Raw genomic sequence first — 21,451 nt, forward strand, 5'->3', positions numbered from 1 at the left:
CTGTTGGGAAGAAACAGACTGCAATGTAGTTTTCCAATGACTGAACCAGTGGTAAGATTTTTTTACACTAAATTAACTTCTTAACATAGTAAAGCTTTGTACTCCATAAATTGTGAAACACATTTGATATATTCTTCAGTCTTATTTAAAATGATAGATGATCTCCCAAAGTATTGCTGAAACTTGCATAAAGTTGTAGCAGTCAAAGTCTCCATTTCCAACACCAGTGATAATTCCAATGTGATGGCGTCCATTTTGAGAAGTGGATTCATGCCCTACCCAACCCAACCTCAAATGTCCAAACCTATTTGCATATCACTGATTGCAAAGTCTGGCTAAAACAGTGTAATTGGGCAGCATTTCTAAAATGTATTTTTTTAAAACAAAAACAATTTATTTCAAACTTTATCGAAGAGGCAACTTGCTGTAATTTAATTAGAGCTGAAAATAGACTCATCAAAATTTAAGCAATTCAAAATATATCAATTTGGTAACTAAATAACTTTGTACTGAAAATTACTTTTCAAAGCAAAATTATGCAGAAGTATCCCATAAGTCTGTTCCACCATTTAAAAAGATCATGGCTGATCTTGGTTGAAAGATCTGTAAATGACAGAAAGCTTATCCAAAATGTGTAACAGTGAGAGTCCCAAAATCAGTGGGGATTATATTCCCGTGAAACTTTATGGATGGTGATTTTTGTAAATCGCAAACATGGTGGACTGCAGATATGAATGTATGCACAGTGCATACCCACTCTTGCAATCTCAAAGGGCAATATGTTTAACAGTACTTTTTGCCCAGGTAAGTATATTCACAAAGAGCAGACGTGAAGAAATCTACTGTACTATACAATACACAGAAACTGAAAATGATGCAGACATAACAAGGCATCTATAACAGGTAATCACATTCAGGAGCATTTCAAGAATCATTTTGTTGATGTACATGGACAAGCCATACAGATCAGATAAGTGTAAATCCACTCGGTGCATACAAACTGTAATGTATTATGTCACAGATTTAAGACCCCACAGAGACTGTATTTTTAACACAATTGCATGACACCATGATACAAAGGTACCCAACTCAGCTTTTGTCAACCTCTCAGTTAATGGAGTGAGTACTGTCAGTCGGTTAGTGTGCAATGCACAGCAACTCAGTAAGTACTGAACCTATACCACGTGTGTAAGCCCATTCTATTGTAGCCATGTAATAGTTAATGGTGTAAATAAACTTAGTTATCAAACCCAAGAATGAACCCAGCTCTCTAATGATACATCAGAAACAAAAACGGACATTGCCGGAAAAGCTCAGCAGCATCTGTGGAGAGAAAGCAGAGTTATTGTTTTGATCCTTCTTCAGAATTTTGGTATTTTTCAGCAATTTCTGTTTTTGTTTCTGATTTCCAGCACCTGCAGTTCTTTATTTTTTTTTGAATCTTTGGTACATGTTATGCAGACCAAAACATATAAAGTAAACCCAAAATGGCACCATGGTGGCAGCATGTATATACTGGTTATGGTGGCAACAAGCATCTACAAAAATCTGATGGTGGTAGCACTAAAGGCTCGTTGTCACAGCTAGTTAGTGGTAGTGGGTGAGCGCTAAAAGCTAAAAAGATTACCACAATGAGGCAGTTATCAAAAGTCATTTTTGGAAACACCCTATCCATCTAAGGTCTGAGCTGAACTTAACAAATACTACCAAAACTAAAGGCTATAAACTTACACTGAAGCACAGTGTGGAGTCTATCTCTCTGCATCATTAAGAGGAAAAAAATCTTTTTTGATTAAAAAAGACCTTAAATGGTCATGAAAGGACAGTTCCAAAGTGTTCTTTGAACAAAATACAGCTTAAAAGTAGTTTCCTACATTTAAAAGGCTTCCCTGTGTCTAGACATCAATTAATTCTACCACTTTCATTGGTGCAAATATAAGAAGAAACCTACATGGCACTATAACATATTTTTGATCTGTATGATATACACAAGCAAAGACCTACTGTTACAACAACATACAACAAGAAGAGCACAGAACCTAACAAATTGCAGGAAAAACACTAAACTGGCTCATTAATTATTCTACTAACATTTTGAAGGACATTAGATCACAAAAGATGAAAAGCAAACATGTAAAAACCATAGACTGACACACGTTTGACATCCTGTTATTTAAAGAAATTATCAATCATATCTCGTAAATTAGCAGACAACCGACAAAGAATGACAGGCAGCGATACATCTACTCACTTTGAACAATGAAAGGTTAAGATAAATAAAATAATCTGGTACTTATGATGGGGCTCAGCTTAGGGGCAATTCTAAGTTGGTGTAATTTGTTTGTAGTATCTACTGTTAGGGTGTATGCTGCAGTGTATTGTAGAATACTGTGGTGTATTGGCTCTGAACAAAGGTGAACCAAAAGGTCATTGGACATTTATTTATCCCACAAGAGGACACTCTGAGATGGGCAACTGATTTTATTTTAAGTTGTGAAGCCAGCCTATTAGGGCAGCACAGTTCTCCTGATTTACCTTTCCAGAAGATATAACTGTTGAGCTGGCATTTGGCTTTTCGTTAGGTCTCGCTTAGGGTCGTAATATCAATGTTGAAAAATCTAAGCTTATAGGTAGTAGTACTTCATTCTAATCTGCTACTGTTGGGGTCACTCAGGAGGGTCTTGAACTTCATTTTGGGGTGGGAAATGTCTGTGCATGCATTCTTTAAATGTGGGGTAGCTGTAACATGCTAGCTCCCCCATGATCTTGGTTGAATAAGGCCTTGGTCCAGGGGCAGGAATGTCAGAGACAGCCGGACATCAGGCTCCACTTAGGAGTTTACGATGTGCAAACAGACATTCTCCTGTAGTACAGAACTTGAGTATTGCTGAAAAGAAGATACATCTCGTCAAAGATTTTGTTTTACTCATCAGGAATACAAATTCGAGGGGAAAACCATATTTATACCAGTCAAGCCCTGCTTCCTTAGAAAGGATTTACTACCCAAAGTAATAAAATCAATACATTTCTCTCAACATTTCGTTACCTTCCTGCAGTTACTGATAAAGGTCTCTTTCCCCCACCCTGCCCAAATGTCCGTGTTCCGATATATGGACTTATTCAGGATGGACTCGAAAAATAGCTGTTTCCCTGGTATGTACGAACCAAACTGCATTTGTTCCATCATACCTGGAACAGCAAGGATCCTGCCAGCTGCCATTCTTACCACAGCTTTGCTCAGATGCTAATTGTCTGGAAGATTCAGAACAGGTTATTTGAATTTGAAATAAATAGCTTAAAGAAATGTACAATTTTTCTTTTCTCTAACTCAATACAGGATGTTTACATTAACATATCTTGGGAATAGTTTACAGTCCTGAGTCAACTGAATAAATTTTACAATGATATTTAATCATAGAAGGTGTTTAAATTCTGGCAAAACATTGAAATATTTAACTCAGTCAAATTGATGGCTTTTCCACAATTGCAAGAAACAAGTAAGCAAGAAATTGAAATGAAGAGAAAATATTAGAAATACTCAGCACATTAGCCAGTACTAGATTGGTAATTGTTCAATGTATGAGTTCAAATTGAATATACCCTAATATCCCATCACTTGTAAACTGATCAAGAATGAGAGGGATAGTAGGAACTGCCGATGCTGGAGAATTTGAGATACCAAGGTGTAGAGCTGGATGAACACAGCAGGCCATGCAGCATCAGAGAAGCAGGAAAGCTGACGTTTCGGGTCGAGACCCTTCTTCAGAAATGGGGGAGGGAAAGGGGATTATGAAATAAATAGGGAGAGAGAGAAAGGCGGATAGTAGATGGATAGAGGAGAAGATAGGTGGAAAGGTGACAGACAGGTCAAAGAGGCGGGGTTCGAGCTAGTAAAGGTGAGTTTTAGTGGGGATTTAGGGAGGGGATAGGTCAGTCTATGGAGGGCAGATGGGTCAAGGAGTTGGGATGAGGCTAGTAGGTAGGACATGGGCATGGGACTTGAGGTGGGAGGAGTGAATAGGTGGGAGGAAAGGTTAGGGAGATCGGGATAAGCAAGGGCTGGTTATGGGATGCAGTCGGGGGGAGGGGAGATTTTGAAGCTTGTGAAGTCCACATTGACACCATTGGGCTGTAGGGTCCCCTGCGAAATATGAGATGCTGTTCCTGCAACTTTCGGGTGGCATTGTTTTGGCACTGCAGGAGGCCCAGGATGGACATATCATCCAAGGAGCAGGAGGGGGAGTTGAAATGGTTCGTGACTGGGAGGTGCAGTTGTTTATTGCGAACCGAGCATAAGTGTTCCACAAAGTGATCTCCAAGCCTCTCCAAGCAAAAACACACACAAACACAGATCATAAGTTTAAAAATAAGGAGGGTGACTAATACAAGGAGAAAAATTAAAGCATATGCCGTTTAGTGTTCTTAGAGCCCTGCAGTTGCAAGAGTGAAATGTGAATCCATGGCTGTTTAGCTGTTGTCTTATTTCTTCAGTGTAGAGAAATTTGTACAATCCTGGAATCCTCACTGAATAGCTGTTTTCCCAAGTTGCTTTTCCATTGGGCACTTCTTCACAGCTTAAGAGAAAAGGAGAGAAAGACAGAGGGCAAGCCTTCGAGGTTTTGTTGTCTTGATTCCATACTTTCTTCTCCTCCGCTGCAAATCAAGCTACTAAAATATGGTTTATTCATATATTCTCAAATCTATCTCCATTATCTTTCTAAGTTAAATACCCTGCGGATAACCTTTTATCTTTCAATACGTGAGATTACTGTACAGGTATGAATTCAAAAGGAGATATAGGTTTTTTAATGCTGTTTTGGTTGTCTGGGCTCTCTTCTTTGGGTGAAAAAGTAATTTCAGTTCAGCCATTTCAGTGTATTCCGCATGGGTTCCCTACACTTGCCTCAATATGTGGTCAGGTGATCACAGTAGCCATTTTAGGTCAGTGTTTGACCTCTTCAAAAATCACTTTAATCCATGAAGGTCTCAGGCATGATGATGGTATTTGAATATCATTAGTACTTGTATTTGTTAACATTTCAGGTACTCCTACTAATATCATCATTAATTAATGATGAAGTGGACGGCTTGCTTTTTGTTTTCCAACTTCTCTTTCCTTTTTAATGTTTCCCTCTGTCTCTCTCGCTCTGTCTCATCACCCATGGGAGAGATCATGCTGAAGACTGCTTTAAAAGTCTCCACAGACATCCAGGAGTATACTAACTCAGTGTACGAATACCTCTATTGATTTATCATCAAAAAATTCTGGAAGGTCTCCAAACATTTGCAATGAGTTGGAAACTTTCAATGGCTGATTAACTATCCTGGGGATGCAGCCAGCTGTTTGGGCCTGGCTTGTTCCCAGCATAATATTTTTATCAACTTGTTCAGAAAATCATTGAGCCAGAAGTTATGCTGACAGGAATTTGCAACTTAAGTTCTGTGATCTGTTCTGCTAGTTGTAACACAACATTTGGAATGTGAACCCAAAAATAGCACTACAGAGCAGAAACATGAAGTTGCAGTTCGAAGATACTGAAAAGTTGTTCTATTTCATCTACAGTGTGTTCCTCTGAAATGACTTATAAACCAGTGCCTGTGAAGAGCAGGTAAAAGTGTCAATGCAAATTTGGAAATTTCTGAGAGCAATTGTATAGTAGTGACCAGCTTGTAATTTCCAGCCACCTGATCAGCATGACCTTTCTTTTCAAGATCTCTATCAAGCGTGGTGCTTTGAAATGCAGGAGGATTACATGAGTGGAACTTCAATTGCATTACGAGAAATGCTTCCCACTACAGATCCATACCATCATCAAACCTGTCCATTTTTACCTCTATCATACCGTCCAAATCAGTCTTGGCATCAATTTCAGTATTCTCTTTGCCACCCTCCTATTCTTCCATGCTGCAGGGTCTGCCTTTGTTATGCATGTATATTTGACAACAATTCAAATCTCTGGCAGCAAAACTAATTATTTCCCAAAACAGAAAGTAGAGATCAGAAACTTTGAAAGTAATGTAGGCAGTTCATCAACTTTACAGTAGCTGCTAGCTGCACTGATGTGGTGTGCAGACCCAGCTGTGGACACATTGTTGAGTGGATGCATTGTGCCAAAGTATGTGCAAAGCTGACACCATGTCAATCCAGCATACAATACTTAAAACCAACCAGCACTTCAGTAAGGCACGTATATTCTGGCTGCAGAAATGGCCAGAAATTATGAAAGAAAAGTTAAAAACAAGAGGTAACCGTGAAACAACCAAGAGTTAAATGAGCACGTGATGCAGTGCTAGAGGCCTTGATGCACAAAGTCCATAGAAAGTGAGAGATTTATTCTTTTGGATTCAAGGATCCTTTCCAAGCACACAAATGTGGTAGCAGGTAGAAACTGCTGGCAGTCTTATGGTAAGGGCGTGAATGTAGCATTGATGACCTCACAATGAAAACACCTTCACACACAACAGTCTACAAAGTGTACAATTAGTATCTCTCACTACCCCACTTATCACAATTGCTTTACTTTTCTACTAACAACCTCTATTTAGCTACAACTCATATCTCATATTTATAACCTCACTTTACCCTTGAACACTGTAGCAGCTTCAATAAATTGCCAGCTATTCAACTGTGGAACAGGCAAGTCTTCCAAATAGATTGCACTATACACACTAATACACTCTTCTATCTTGCAGAGCTAGATCGTTCATGATCAGAGGCAGCACCATCTAACTAGTGAGGAACAGGCCTAACCTCATCCATGACCCCGATAGAGGAAATATCATTGTTACAGCCACAACAGAATTCATGGCCTCTATTTTCTGACCTAATCCACCATATCACATATAATTCTCCCCTCAATTGACAAACACATATGATGGACAAGTTACAGCGGTGTAGTAATACCATCTGTCCTCAACGAACATCAGTTCATGAGGAAGAAATATTACCTTGCAACCTGATACTGTGTCAATGTTAGACTGTAGTTTGCAATATGCAGACAGCAAGTCACCCGGTAAAGTGACCTGCAACGAGTCACAGGAGAGGGTAGTGTGGATGTCAGCTCCATGGAGGGAACAGTTGCTCATGTGTTCTGTTGCAGAAGGTTAGAATGAGGATTATGATGAGCTGGCCAATAGAAGAACGCTGGTTGCCATACATGCAGGAATGCTTGACCATATGACAGGCCTGATAAGCCAACGTTACTTTTGTGGTTAATGTTTCTGTTTCCCTTGCAATCTCCAAGTATCAAAGCTTTTCTGTTTCTCGGAATTTCACTTCTGAAGCACTCTTCTTCAGAAATATCAGTCTCTGGGCATTTCTGAAGACTGAAATTACACAGAATACAATAAGCCATTACAATCCATGGGCAAAGGCATGGAAAACAAAGCTACTGAGCCCACCTTATGTTACTTATTGTCCTTGGACTTGGCTCATGAATAAACAATGAAGTGGAGGAGAGCTTTTTTTTAAGCCACAGTAAGCACTCATCTGTTTATTAAAGTTTTCAGATCTCCTTGTAAAATGGTACAGAGCTTTTCAGGGCTGTTGAGGTGAAATTTTGCACAAGGCTTCAAATAGGATTCTCTATTGTTCTCTGTCCCTCAAGACATAGAACTCAAAGAAAGGAATATTTTTAAAGGCATTGAACCAAAGGAAGTATCTCAATGGGGCTCTCCAAAATGAACACTATCACTATTTTGACAAAAGCCCAATCTAAAAAAATGTCTTCACCGAGGTTCACGTTAAAATATAACAATTCACTTTTTTGATTCCGTCACCGAACTGTAAAGCTGTTCCTGAAAGTAATCTTAATATTCTTAATCATTGATGTAGACTTGTTGAAATATTGAGTATCCATGACATTCACCTTAATTAAATCATGATGATGCATTGATGTTCTTTCATCACCTGCAAAAGTTAGGGTGGAACTTAAATGGGATATAAGATGGGTGCATCTTCTTTCCTGTAGAATGTTCCCCTTCCTCAAGTAGATCTGCCAGTTTAACAGCCCATAAAGCCTTTAAAAATATGGTTAGAGACAAAAATAAACTGTGGATGCTGGATTCCAAGGCAGAAAAACAGGAAGCTGGAAGAACACTGCAAGCCAGGCAGCATCTGGAGGAAAGGGGAAGTCAACATTTCAGGTATTAACCTTCTTCAGGACTGGATGTGGGGGTAGGGGGAGCTGCAGATAAAGCGAAGGGGAGGGGGTAGCGGAATGGTGCTATGAGGTGGACACCAGTAGTGAGTATGACCTGGTTGGACAATGGGAAGCATTAATCTGGTTGGTAGCTAGAAGGGAGGCATGGGTATGTGCAATGGAAGGGAAGAAATGGGGCTGGAAAGGGAGCCGGGAGTTGGGTGGGAAGGTTACTTGAAATTAGAGAACTCAGTGTTGAGTCGTCCAGGTTGTAGGGTTCCCAGGTGGAAGATAAGGTGTTGTTCTTCAAAACTGTGCTCTGAATTGCTCCGCACTGGAGGAGGCAGAGGACAGACATTACAGACGGGGAAATCGGGGTGGTGGTGGCTATGGTTAGGCTGGTCTGGCCATAATGGGCAGGAGATGTCCCACTCCCAAGCATTCCGGATGTCCGCCATTTTCAAACAATGCTCTTTATTTCCCCTTCTGTCATCCAGATAGCCCTCCAGCATGCCTCCTCCATTCCCCGCTCTTAACCACCACGACTCCCCTACATACATAATAAAGTTAGATTCCCCTTGTGTCCTCATTTTCCACCCCACCTTTGCATCCAACACATCATCCTCAAACACTTCCACCAACTCCAATTAGACCCGACTACCCGGAACATCTTCCACTCCCCTCCCCTCTCTACCTTCTGCAAGGACCATTCCCTAAGCCACTCCTTAGTTCCCACCATGCTCCCCACCAATCACCCCAACCCACCCAGTACCTTCCCTTGTAACCATAGAAGATGGAACAGTTGTCCACACACCACCTCCCTCATCTCCATCCAGGGCCCTAAACAGACCGTCCAGGTGAGACAGAGCTTCCCCTGCATCTCCTCCAATGTGGTCCAGTGCTCCCAATGTGGTCTTCTCTACATCGGTTAGATCAAATATCCACCAGGTGACCATTTCCTTAAGCATCTCCACCTGGCTTGTAACAGCCAACCTAACCGCACGTGCACGCCCATTTCAACTCCTCCCTCCAATCCCCCTCTGTCATGTCCATCCTCAGTCTCTTTCAGTGTTGCAATGATTCGATTGCAAACTTGAAGAACAACACCCTATCTTCCATCTGGGCACCTACAGTTCATAGGACTCAACACTGAGTTCTTTAGTTTCAAGTAACCTTCCCATCCATCCCCCGGCTCCCTTTCCAGCCCCACCTCCCCCCTTCCATTTTACCTACTGACCCTTCATTCTAGCCACCAACCAGCCTCATCCATCCCATCGAACAATCGATTGTACCGTCTCTCGGTGTCCACCTATCACCTTCATTCCGTTAGCCAGGCCTCCCTCTACCCCCACATCCAGTCCTGAAGAAGATAATAACTGACTTCTCCTTTCCTCCAGATGCTGCCTGGCTTGCTGTGTTCTTCCAGCTTCCTGTTTGTCCACCGTCAAAATTATGGACTTGCTTATAGTTGCAGATTCTGGCCACGGGGTGTCTCTCCAAAGCTGTCTGCGAAATTTTATTTTCCATTTACAGCTTAGATCTCATTTTCAGCTTAATATTCCTATATTTCTCTCTTCTAGGTATAATGTCCTGCCTTCTGGCCACCATCACACTTGCATTGCCCAAACTATTCCAAGAGTGTGGGCCTTGGGCACGTTTCATGCCAATATCCCACAATGCTGCAGCGCCGTTTTTTTTAAAATGACAGCTTAGACTATGTTGCTGCTACTTCTTCAAAATATATTAAAAAGTTCTGTAATTTTTTTTTCTCTATTCATTTGTGGGATGTGGGTGTCGCTGGCTGGCCAGCATTTCTTGCCTATCCCTAGCTGTCCTTGAGAAAGAGGTGGTGAGCTCCCTTCTTGAGCCACTGCAGTCCTCCTGCTGTGAGCTGACCCACAATGTTATTAGGGAGGGAATTCCAGGATTTTGACCCGGCAACAGTGAAGGAATGGCGATATATTTCCAAGTCAGGATGGTGAGTGACTTGGAGGGGAACTTGGAGGTGGTGGTGTTCCCATATATCTGCTGCTCTTGCCCTTCTCAATGGAAGTGGTTGTGGATTTGGAAGGTTCCTGTCTGAGGATCTTTGGTGAATTTCTGCAGTGCATCTTGTAGATAGTACACACTGCTGCTACTGATCATCGGTGGTGGAGGGAGTGGATGCTTGTGGATGTAGTGCCAATCTAGCAGGCTGCTTTGTCCTGGATGGTGTCAAGCTTGTTGAGTGTTGTTGGGCTGCACTCATCCAGACAAGTGGGGAGTACTCCATTACACTTCGGACTTGTGCCTTGTAGATGGTGGACAGGCCTTGGGGAGTCAGGAAGTGAGTTATTTGCCACAGTATTCCTAGCTTCTGACCTGCTCTTGCAGCTACTGTGTTTACATGGTGAATCCAGTTGAGTTTCAGGTCAATGATAACTCCCAGAGTGTTGATAATGGGGGATTCAGTGATGGTAACACCATTGTATGCCAAGGGGCAATGGTTAGATTGTCTCTTATTGATATTGGTCATAGCCTGGCATTTGTGTGCAGTGAATGTTACTTGCCACTTGTCAGCCCAAGCCCTGGATATTGTCCAGATCTTGTTGGATATGAACACAGACAGCTTCAGTGTCTGAAGAGTCATGAATGGTGCTGAACATTGTGCAATCATCGGTGAACACCCGCACTTCTGACTTCATGATGGAGGGAAGGTCGTTGATGAAGCAGCTAAAGATGGTTGGGCCGAGGACAATACCCTGAGGAACTCCTGCAGAGATGTACTGGAGCTGAGATGATTGACCTTCAACATCCATGGCCATTTTCCTATGTGCCAGGTATGCCTCCAACCACCAGAGAGTTTGTCCTCAATACCTACTGATTCCTGCTTTGCAAGACTGCTTGATGCCAGCTCAGTCAAATGCAGCCTTGATGTCAAGGGCTGTCACTCTCACCTCACCTCTAGAATTCAGCTCTTTGTCCACATTTGAACTAAGGCTGTAATGAGGTCAGGAGTTGAGTGGCCCTGGCAGAACCAAAACTGGGCTTCACTGAGCAGGTTATTGCTGAGCAGGTGCTGCTTGATAGTGCTGTTGTTGACACCTTCCATCAGTTTACTGATGATCAAGAGGAGACTGATGGGGTGGTAACTGGCCGGGTTGGATTTGTCCTGTTTTTTATGTACAGGACATACTTGGGCAATGTTCCATATTGCCGGATAGATACCAGTGTTGTAACTGTACTTTAACAGCTTGGCTAGGGGAGCGGCAAGTTCTGGAGCACAAGTCTTCAGTATTATTGACAGAATGTTGTCAGGGCCCATAGCCTTTGCAGTATCCAGTGTCTCCAACTGTTTCTTGATAACACATGGAGTGAATTGAATTGGATGAAGACTGGTGTCTGTAATACTGGGGACCACTGGAGGAAGCCGAGATGAATCATTCACTCGGCACTTCCAGTTGAAGGCTGCTGCTGAAGCTTCAGCCTCATCTTTTGCACTGATGTGCTGGGCTCTTCCTTCATTGAGGATGGGGATATCTGTGGACCCTCCTCCTCCAGTGAGCTGTTCAATCGTCCACCACCATTCAAGACTGGATATGGCAGGACTGCAGAGCTTCGATCTGGTCTATTGGTTGTGGGATCACTTAGCTCTGTCTATCTCTTGCTGCTTTTGCTGTTTGGCGTGCAAGTAGTCTTGTTTGGTGGCTTCACCTGATCTTCATCTTCAGGTATGCCTGGTGCTGTGCCTGACATGCCCTCCTGCACTCTCCATTGAACCAGGTTGATGCCCTGGCTTGATAGTAATGGTTGAGTGGGGGATATGCTAGGCCATGAGGTTACAGACTGTGCTGGAATTGCTGCCAGTGATGGCCCACAGTGTCTCATGGATGCCCTGTCTTGAGTTGCTATATCTGTGCAAAGTCTGTCCCACTTAGCACGGTGATAGTGCTACACAACATGATCAAGGTTATTCTCAATGTGATGGCAAAACTTCATCCCCACAAGGATTGTGTGATGGTCTCTCTTAGCGATGCTGTCATGGACAGATGCACCTGCAGCCAGCAGATTGATAAGCATGGGATCAAGCATATTTTTCCCTCTTGTTTGTTCATTCACCACCTGCCGTGGACCCAGTCTAGCATATATGTCCAGTAGGACCCAACCAATTCAATCAGTCATGCTGCTGTGGAACTGCTCTTGGTGGTGGACATTGAAATCCACCATCCAGAGGGACTGACAATGTTCCCGCTCCCATTGTATTTCTTAACCTCCTCCACCGACCTTCTCTCTTAACCCCTATGTTCCTCCACTAGTTTTTATAACATTATCTTTCCTAACCCTGCTCTAAGTTGAAGTGTCCAACCCATTCATTCTCAGTTACCCTCCTCTTTCATTCCCTTCTCTTCATTTCTTTTTTCCATCCTTATTCAGCAGTTTTCTCCCTCTTCCTTTACCTTTTACTTGTTTTGCTAACCACCTCTGCCCATTTTCCTCTTTTAGTCAACATAGATCAGCATTCCTTCATTTTCACTGGTTCAAAATCCTAGAACTCCGCATGTATGAGACCTTCACCATATGGACTGCCGAGGTCCAACTTAGTAGCCCACCATCACTCTCTTGAGTGCAATGACAGAAAGACTGCAAACGCCTGACTTGTTAGTGATGCCCATATCCTCAGAATTTGTTTTTAAATTGAATTATCCCCCACATTTTAACCTCATCCGACACGAATACTGCCCTACTCTGTCAATATCAGGGTAATTTTGATTTTGGGCATCAGTGTAATTCACATTTTACCAATTTGGCTCCCTATTGTATGTACTGCACACATTTCTCTTCCACCAGACTCAAAGTAAGCCAGACCTGGCATTTGATAGGGGTTTTATTCTATAACTATCCATTTTACACCATCATACAAAATATTATATTCTCCTGCTCCACATGCCACTCCAGGGAAGATTTAATGGAATTACATTATCACATTATAATTCCAATAAATATATTAAATATATATATAATCCATTTTCTGATAGCAGGTGATTGTAAATACCTAGAGTGTTAATGGGAGAGTGTTTACACTGTGGTAGTTTATGACATGGGGAGTAAATATTGAAGGCCACTTTTTTCAGTTCAGAATAATCAAAGGTTGATTTTTTTTTAAGGGTAGTTCAGAGGAAACCTGACTAGAGTCAGAAACAAGTATGGCTTCTCTCCTAGAAAGAAGCTTTTCAGAGTAGTTAAAGAAGTATGTTACCTCAGTAGAAACATTTAGTTTGCGCATGTTCCACGCCTTTAGTGTTTAGTTAGGTATCTGCAGGCTATTAAAAGTCGAGGAAGTTTAAGGTCTTAGTTTGGTGAGTATTCATGTGAGACAACTCCACAGTTCTCAGAACAGAAACTGGGGAGAATCAATTTGATAGAATTAAAGGGTTTAGTATAAAATAATAATTTCTCCAGATTTGAGTCTGTAAGTCATACAGTTAGGAAAAGATTGAAATTTTGCTTTGCTGTCTATTTTAAGATCTTTCTAACTGTGTTCTATATCCAGATAGCTTTTTTTAATGCTTTTGTCTTTTGCCATAGTAAACGTCTGTTCTTGAAGAGTCATACATCATGGAAATAGACCCTTCGGTCCACGCCAATCATATTCCCAAACTAAACTAGTCCCACCTGCCTGTGTTTAGCTCATTTCCCTCCAAACCTTACTCACAATACTTGTTTACTGTTCACAAAATTTTTCACAGTTTTGGTTCTGTAACTGTGAAATAGTTCTTCAGCTATGAAATCTTAATGAACTTAAAGTGTACAATAGTGCAAACATTACTTACCTCAACTTCACACATGAAGTATTCTTTTTTAGTGCAGCTTTGCCTCCATTTAAATTCTGTTCATCCAAAAGCTTCACTTTGTGCTCACAACCCAGTATTTCTTCAGGAAACAGGCTTTTCTCATCAAAAGCTACTTTTAGTGCTGTTAATGTCAAGGGGATATAGACAGTTTAGTGCAACAATATTGCTTTAGGTTGGCATAAATGAGGATTACAACCTACAATTCTTAGTTTCAAACCACAAAGAGACATTTACTCAGGTGGCTGGCAATCTGGATCACTTTTAAAGTACAAAATATTTTAACAATTCTTATTTAAAATTATGAGCAATGGCCACTCTTTATAACCTTTCTAAAATTGTGTGGTAGAATATAATCACCTCACTCGGCTCCATTCTTCAGCATTTTTAGTCATAAGGTTATAATCAACAATAAATGATTTAAATAAGTATAAATGATTTAAAGTACTAATGTCCCAGTTTTAACCTGACCCACCGAGCTGGAATTGGGACAGGAGTGAGCGTGCATGTTGCCCATTTTAAATCCTGTCTGATTTTATACTTTGAAATCAATGGAGTGTAAAATTGAATGAGCCATAAAGCAAGCATCTGACTGGAAGCTATCCTGATCCCATTGGGTGGATTAGGTACAGTCAGGGTTTAGATTATCTGAATGGGAAGTTTTCCTCGATTATGCACTAACATTGTTCACCAGCCTAAGCACCAAAAAAAATTAACAACATTTTTAATTTCCTGTTCAGCACAAAACACACAGTTCTCATAATCTACCAAAAACTCTCTTTCTTCACTGTTACAGAGCAGCATGGGAAATTTGCAGTGGGAATTTTTAGTCACTTCTTTCATGTCACAAAACAATGTAAAATTTTGTAATATCAATATAGTGGCTGACACTAATGCATGACTTTGTACTAAATGTAAGTAGCCCTGTGTTTGGTCTGGATGCTCCAATACATTACGGAGATTTAAGGGACTATTACATTCTTCCTGGCACAAGAAAGCCATGCATTGTAAGTCTCCTGCTCTGTTTCAGAACTACTTCTGGATCCTCTGTCTTCTCCCATGATGGGTTGGGTGCTGGAGCGAAGTATTTAATAAATGGGAGGGTCTCATTGCCACCTTCACACCTTCAACTGAATGATGTTGACGACAGGAATGCACAAGGACAGTCTGCTGCTCCACGATGAAATGGCTAATTAATGCCAGTGGCCAGGTGGGTTCAATCCAGAGATGGATAGACGAGTGAGAGGGGACGTGCCAGATGGAGAGGATGACAAGCAAACCTGTGCAGGCTCCCAGTGTGGGGGTGGAGGGAGGGCAGAGACACCTTGTGCCTGATTCAGGGATACAGCATTGGGAAAGGGAAAGCCTGTTACCAGTCCCCTCCCACATGCAACTCAGACCCTGCATTACTTTACCCATGATCATTCACCCAACTCCCCGGATCCAGAAACAAGCTCAGGCCTTAAGTGAGTCATATCTGCAGCAGCCACTGTCTCACTCACCTCTTTTGCTGGTATCTGTCTGGCTTGCAGCTCTCAGTGGGTGGACAGTCTATGGGTTGGCCCAAGGTACTGCAACCTTTCAGCACTTTGATAGGGAACAGTTGCCAGGTCAAGTGGTACTCGATAGGTGAGGTTTTCCAGTAAATAAAGAAACAAATTAGAGACGGCATTTTAGGGGAAGAGGGCAGCATGGTAGCTCAATGGTTAGCACTTCTGCTTCATAGTGCCAGGGACCTGTATTCGATTCCACCCTCGGGTGAGCGTCTGTGCGGAGTTTACACATTCTCCACGTGCCTGTGTGGTTTCTTCTGGAGGCTCCAGTTTCCTCCCACAGTCCACAGATTTGCAGGTTAGGTGGACTGGCCGTGCTAAATTACCCACTTTCCAGGGATATGCAGACTAGGTGAGTTAGAAATGGGAAAGTGCTGGGTTACAGGGGTAGGGTAGAGGAGGTGGGTCTGGATGGGATGTAGTTCTGAGGGTCAGTGTGTCTTGATGGGTTGAGCAGCATGCTACCTCATTGTAGAGATTCTGTCCTATGACAGAAAGTCTCATCAACTACATTGGTAACATTCTAGAATGAGCTTTAATGATATTATTTAAAGGATTATTATTTGTAATATTTTAAAATGCTTAATGTAGCAATTAGAGATATACAAATAATACATACCAATCAATGTGTTAAAGAGAAAATTCCAACCCAGATTTTCTGAAGGCCAGATAATCATTATTTCAGTTGCAGATGGGATTTGTGCAAGTGGCCCTGTGAATCCCCATTGCAGCTCAAAATGAATGAACTACCCAGGAAATTGAAGATTTTGCTGCGCAATTACTCAACCTCTAGAACATTCTGGAAGTCTCCATTTAAATCGGGGAATTCAGAGTGTTTCATTGAAATTAAACAATTCGCTACTCAGGCAATGTTAGACTATTAAATAATTAGTTTAACTCCTAAGTAACTATTAAATTAATCTCATACTCACCCCACCGCACACATCCCTGCTACACATTTCCAGGCTCCTTAAAAACACCCCAGACCTTTCCCATACTGCCAGTCTCTACAATAACCTTCAACCTTGCTTCTCCACCTGACTGGACTGGGCCAGATCCTTCAGCCTCATGCTACAGGAGCCAACCTGCCCCTCTGCAGCTCAATAAGACACTCCTGACCCTGGCCAGAGGTGACCATGCCTCCCATCCCACGTGTGTGACCAACCCAATCCCTGGCCCAGCTGGCATCTTACCAACTGATGCCCTACTCCTAACTAGCAGGCATCCTTCTCAACAGGCCCCTATCTACCTAGCACCTACCCCCTACTTATCTGGCATCTTACCCTGATACCCCATGCTGTTCCCAAACTGTACACTACCCTAGCATCCTACTTTCTTGACACCTTACACCCTGCCCATCTGACACTCTCCACCCGAATCCATCTGGCACTCTGCACCCAGCCCATCTGACAAGCTACACCCATATCCATCTGACACCCTAACCCTGCCCATCTGACATCGTATACCCATACCCGTCCGACACACTACATCCTGCCCATCTGATACCCTACACCTGTAGACACCTGACACCTTCACCCGCACCCATTTAACACTCTACACCTGCTCCCATATGGCTTCCTACACCAGTACCCATCTAATGCTTTACAGCCTTCTGCATCTGGCTCGTAGATATTGTCAAATGAACATTACAGTTACCTTTCATACTTAGTATTCAACAGATGATGTTAAATTGGTTGTGAGGTCATTTACATTTCAAAATATAACAGCAGACTGCTATGTAAATGAGCAATGTTTTGCATTCCGCTGACAGTTCTGTGCTATAAAAGAACTGTTAGATAGAAGTAAGGCTTCTCATTCCTCAGGGAGATGTGAGTTAAATCTCCTCTCAGAAATGTCAAAAAGGACCAGAATGATGGTCTGCATGAGATTGCCCCTCTTCAGAAAATCCAACCCTTGATTTCATTATAGAATGATTTGATTGGCTTTATATGATAATTGCTAGTTCCAACTGTTACCTACGAAAAGTTTGACTAACTAGTATTGTAGAAGGAGCTGGCTCTTTCTGCGTGTTTCAATATTTGATGAAGTCAACATGTTAACGCTATCAGAAAGTGATCACTTACACTAATCAGATCACACTACATATTGCTGTTGTGTTGTATTATACATTTTTAACAGTTACATTGAGCTGAAATTTCTCAGTCCCAGAACAAGAGAGAATTGGCAAGCCAGTTAGGAAAATATGGTGTGATCGGAAAAGTGAGAATCCCGACATTGAGAAAATAAGGTTTGATTTCTGTCCAAGTCTTTAGAGGTGAAATGAGAAATCCGTCTCATTTATATACCATTCACTATTCTCCCAAGGGCCAGAGAGAAACTGAGTGATGGTAATTCCTGACGTGAAAGTTACAGCCGGTACCTGGTGGCTCCAGTTCATTGCTTGCTCCTTCAGGTCTCCTTCTAGGACATAAGTCTCAGCATCTCAGGGCAACCTCCATGGACTGGGCAATCAAGGTGACAGTTGGTTAAACTTCTGTGCAACTAGTTACATCAAAGGATCCACTGGGGACTTGCGTGTGGCAACTCACAGACCTTGACACACAAGTGTATCCGGACTGTTATCGATGCAACTTGTGCCAGATCATACTGTTCCAATCTCATTTCCCCATGATGAGGTCAGTGCCACAGCCCAGGCTTTGGCAATGTAGGGGGTCCCCGCAGCTGCAGGGCACTATAGACAATACACACATCAGAATAAAAGCACCATATCATTATGCAGCAGGCTTCATCCACTGAAAAAGGTCCCATCTGGTCAGATGCACAGGTCATCTGTAATAATCTGTATTATATCTCAGAGGCTTGTGCCAGGTACCCCGGAAGCTGCTTATATCCTCAAGAACTAATCATGTTTGTAGTTTGTTGCAGGGGCTGAATGACTTTCAAAGATGGTTATTAGGAGACAAGAGTCACCCTCTGCAACCATGGCTGACAACTCTTATGCAATTGCCTGACTAAGGCAATGTGGACAAACAATTCAACCCATTCTTCCACCAGGACCGTGCTGAGGCAGATTACTGGCCTCCTGAAGATGAAGTTCCAATGCATGGTGTGGAGGAGATGCCTTGCAGACAAGAGTATGTCACATATTGTAGCTACTGTTACAGTTACAGTCAATCAGTCTGGTGATGACATAAACTAGCACAATAGTCACAAACGTTGATTTGTATTTGCAATGAAGTGCCAGCATTAGGACCTGTGTGCCCTCAGAAGCTCTTCTCCTTCTTTTTTCTCCCACAACGTGTACTGTGAAGGGATATTCATGGCTGGCAGGAATTGAGCTGGTACACAGCCAGGGTTTGAATATGATGCCAGTGCCAGAAATCCCAGATTACTGGTGTGCAAACAACAGCGTGCTGGGGAGGGGGGGCTCCATGGAAGTCTGGTGCAAACATAATGTGGTGAGCAGCATAAAATTGCTTGAGAAAACTCACTGGAGTCAAAGAAAAAGCGTCCATGAAACTCCCTGAAATTGATATGATCGAGTTATGGTAAAAATCAACCCATTAATTTTAAGTATTGTAGATGATTAATGGTTGGTACCTCACATTTAAGGTGTTACATGAACCAGATGCAAAATGTTAACTTATATGGATAGATATATGAATGATTTAAATAAAAATTAAATATTTAAATAAAAACAATTAATTTTTCAACACTAATTAATTTACCAAACTCAAGTTATAGCTGAACTCCTGTTTTTATTTCCAAGAATACATTTCCTGATTTTTAAAAAATTTTTCTAATTTCAAATGCAAGTTAACCCATTTAGCAGCTTGATGGTGAACTTATCAATTTGAAAAGCTTGTATTTCTGTCACATTTTGAAATTCAGTCATAAAGGGTAGAAAGGAATTCATTGCTTACTGTCAGAAAATGTAGGAAACATCAACTTCTCATTGTCAGCTGCCTCCAAATTTACATCAAAGTATTCGTTGGGATTCTGCAGAAAGTCAGGTTTTGGTATATCAGTGATTTTCTCCAAGTCTTCCATTTGTAGGCAGCTAAATGTTCCTGTAATATGATTTGTATAATATTAAAATGCTACAATAACGCAAATTAATTTCAGTTTCATATTCATTCATTAACATGGAAAACAATTTTAAGCAGACTCTTCTTTAAGTTATTGTTTTGTCATTGTGATACTGAGAAAATAACAAGAATATTGAAAGAAAAGTAGGAAATCAAAGTTAAGTATTTTGAATTCTAACCTACAGTCAAAATGATAATTACTAACAGGTTAGATTCAATTTAAAGGAGAAACTGCAGTGATACAGCATCAATCAACAAGTCAATTGAGTTGCAGAAAGTGGGAAAAAAGTGTCATCTAATGAAAATTACATGCTTATTTTTATAAAAATATGTCTTATTGGCAGTTTTGGACTGAAGTTACAATTTGTATGATTCTGTCTTCCAATTTGCAATGCTTCAATAATGAATTTTGTTCCTTATCTCTTTCACAGTACTGCTATACTGCAGTAAGTATTTTGATGAACATATGAATTTTCAATGATTGATTCAAATGTGAAAACAAGAGGAAACACTTTAAATGTATGGATTTTTATGCATTCCATGAAATTGCCAAGTCTAATTTTATAACAGTAATATACACCTCAATGTGCACAAGAGCAAGCTATGAATTTGGAGATTCAAAATGGTAACTTGAGCAGATAACATCAAAATTGCATTTTAAATTTTATCCAGACTTCCAAATTTGCCATATTAATATTATGCATGGTTAAACAATGGTAGGATTTGGTTATATAATGAGCTAATTCAGATTCTATAAATGATTGTAATCTTAAATATTTATCCATTAAAATTTTTAAATGAGCCAGTGAAATGTGAACTAGTCAGTGATCAATTTTAATATAATTAACTTGGGTCTTCATTTAATACCTTCTTCAACTGATGAGCATGTCACCATAAATTTAAATACAATCACAGCTGCCAAAGTTACAGACTGTGTATCCTGGTCAAATGCTTTCAATCATGTATTTTCTTTAACAAGAATATCCTGAAAGTAACATTATACATTATGTTTAATAAACTGAAAAATGCCTATGTTCATTTGAAATAGCTATTCATTTTTGTAAGTTAAGTTCTTAAATCTAATAATGCAAATTTTCTCATAATATCCCATCACAACTTTACTGGACAGGATATCAATCTCTTTCCTCAACACTGTTGCTTTAGTTGTGACAGACTAATTTTCTTCACTTGTGAGAAATCTTAATGGATCATCCCATGTATAATACAATGTATAGAAGTATAAATAGATGTACAGAGAGATTATGCTTACCAATAGGGCTTCGCAACTTTCCCCAAGCAGACAACCGTGGTCTAGGTTTCTTTTGGATTCTGTTTTCTCTAAAAATGTTGCCTAAAATTGTACTTTTCCATATGTTCAACCTGAAAGAAAATTGTTGGTAATATTGAAAGGATACATAAAATATTAAGTTTTATATTAGACACTATGCATTTTCCAACATTTCTTTAACTCATCTTAAAACGGTTACCATTCTAGAATTTATACTTTCAGGGAATATTCATTTCTCCTGTTTAAAAAGAGCATATGTCAGTTGCGTATTAAGAATAACTTCGGTATTTCATCAATAAAAAATGTTTAAAATGTAGAATAACTTTCAATATGGCTAGTCAAGTATTGATTCTGTAAATGAAAAACAGGAATGGTGAAAGATATAGTTTGGGGTCCCCAAGTACAGAAATCACTAAAAGCTAGTGGGCAGATACAAATGAAAATAAACAGTTAATGGGAATATCCCTTTATCTCAGGGAAATATAAAGGTTTGCAAATTACTTTACTGGTTTTGTAAAGCCCTGGTTAGAAACCATTTAGGGTACTGCATTCAGTTCTAGACATTGAATTTCAAGAAAGATATCATGGTCTT

At 40.8% G+C, this 21,451-nt stretch overlaps 1 protein-coding gene across 4 annotated transcripts in view; it reads right to left on the reverse strand.

Moving 5' to 3' along the window:
* Positions 1-21,451, reverse strand: part of LOC125457734 (WD repeat-containing protein 49-like) — a 69,458-nt gene that overhangs the window by 1,367 nt on the left and 46,640 nt on the right. For 2 of the 4 annotated variants that reach the window (XM_059650886.1, XM_059650888.1), the window contains 3 exons: positions 20,842-20,951; positions 19,407-19,553; positions 13,952-14,093 (listed from right to left, as the gene is read on the reverse strand). In XM_059650886.1, coding sequence (XP_059506869.1) covers positions 13,952-14,093; positions 19,407-19,553; positions 20,842-20,951 — 399 coding nt within the window. Of the gene's footprint in view, positions 1-13,951; positions 14,094-15,796; positions 15,871-19,406; positions 19,554-20,841; positions 20,952-21,451 lie in introns of those variants that run through there. The other 2 variants (XM_059650887.1, XR_009446635.1) reach the window with 2 other exon arrangements.

The sequence above is a fragment of the Stegostoma tigrinum genome, chromosome 14 (assembly GCF_030684315.1).
Source record: "Stegostoma tigrinum isolate sSteTig4 chromosome 14, sSteTig4.hap1, whole genome shotgun sequence".
NCBI classification, from domain to species: domain Eukaryota; kingdom Metazoa; phylum Chordata; class Chondrichthyes; order Orectolobiformes; family Stegostomatidae; genus Stegostoma; species Stegostoma tigrinum.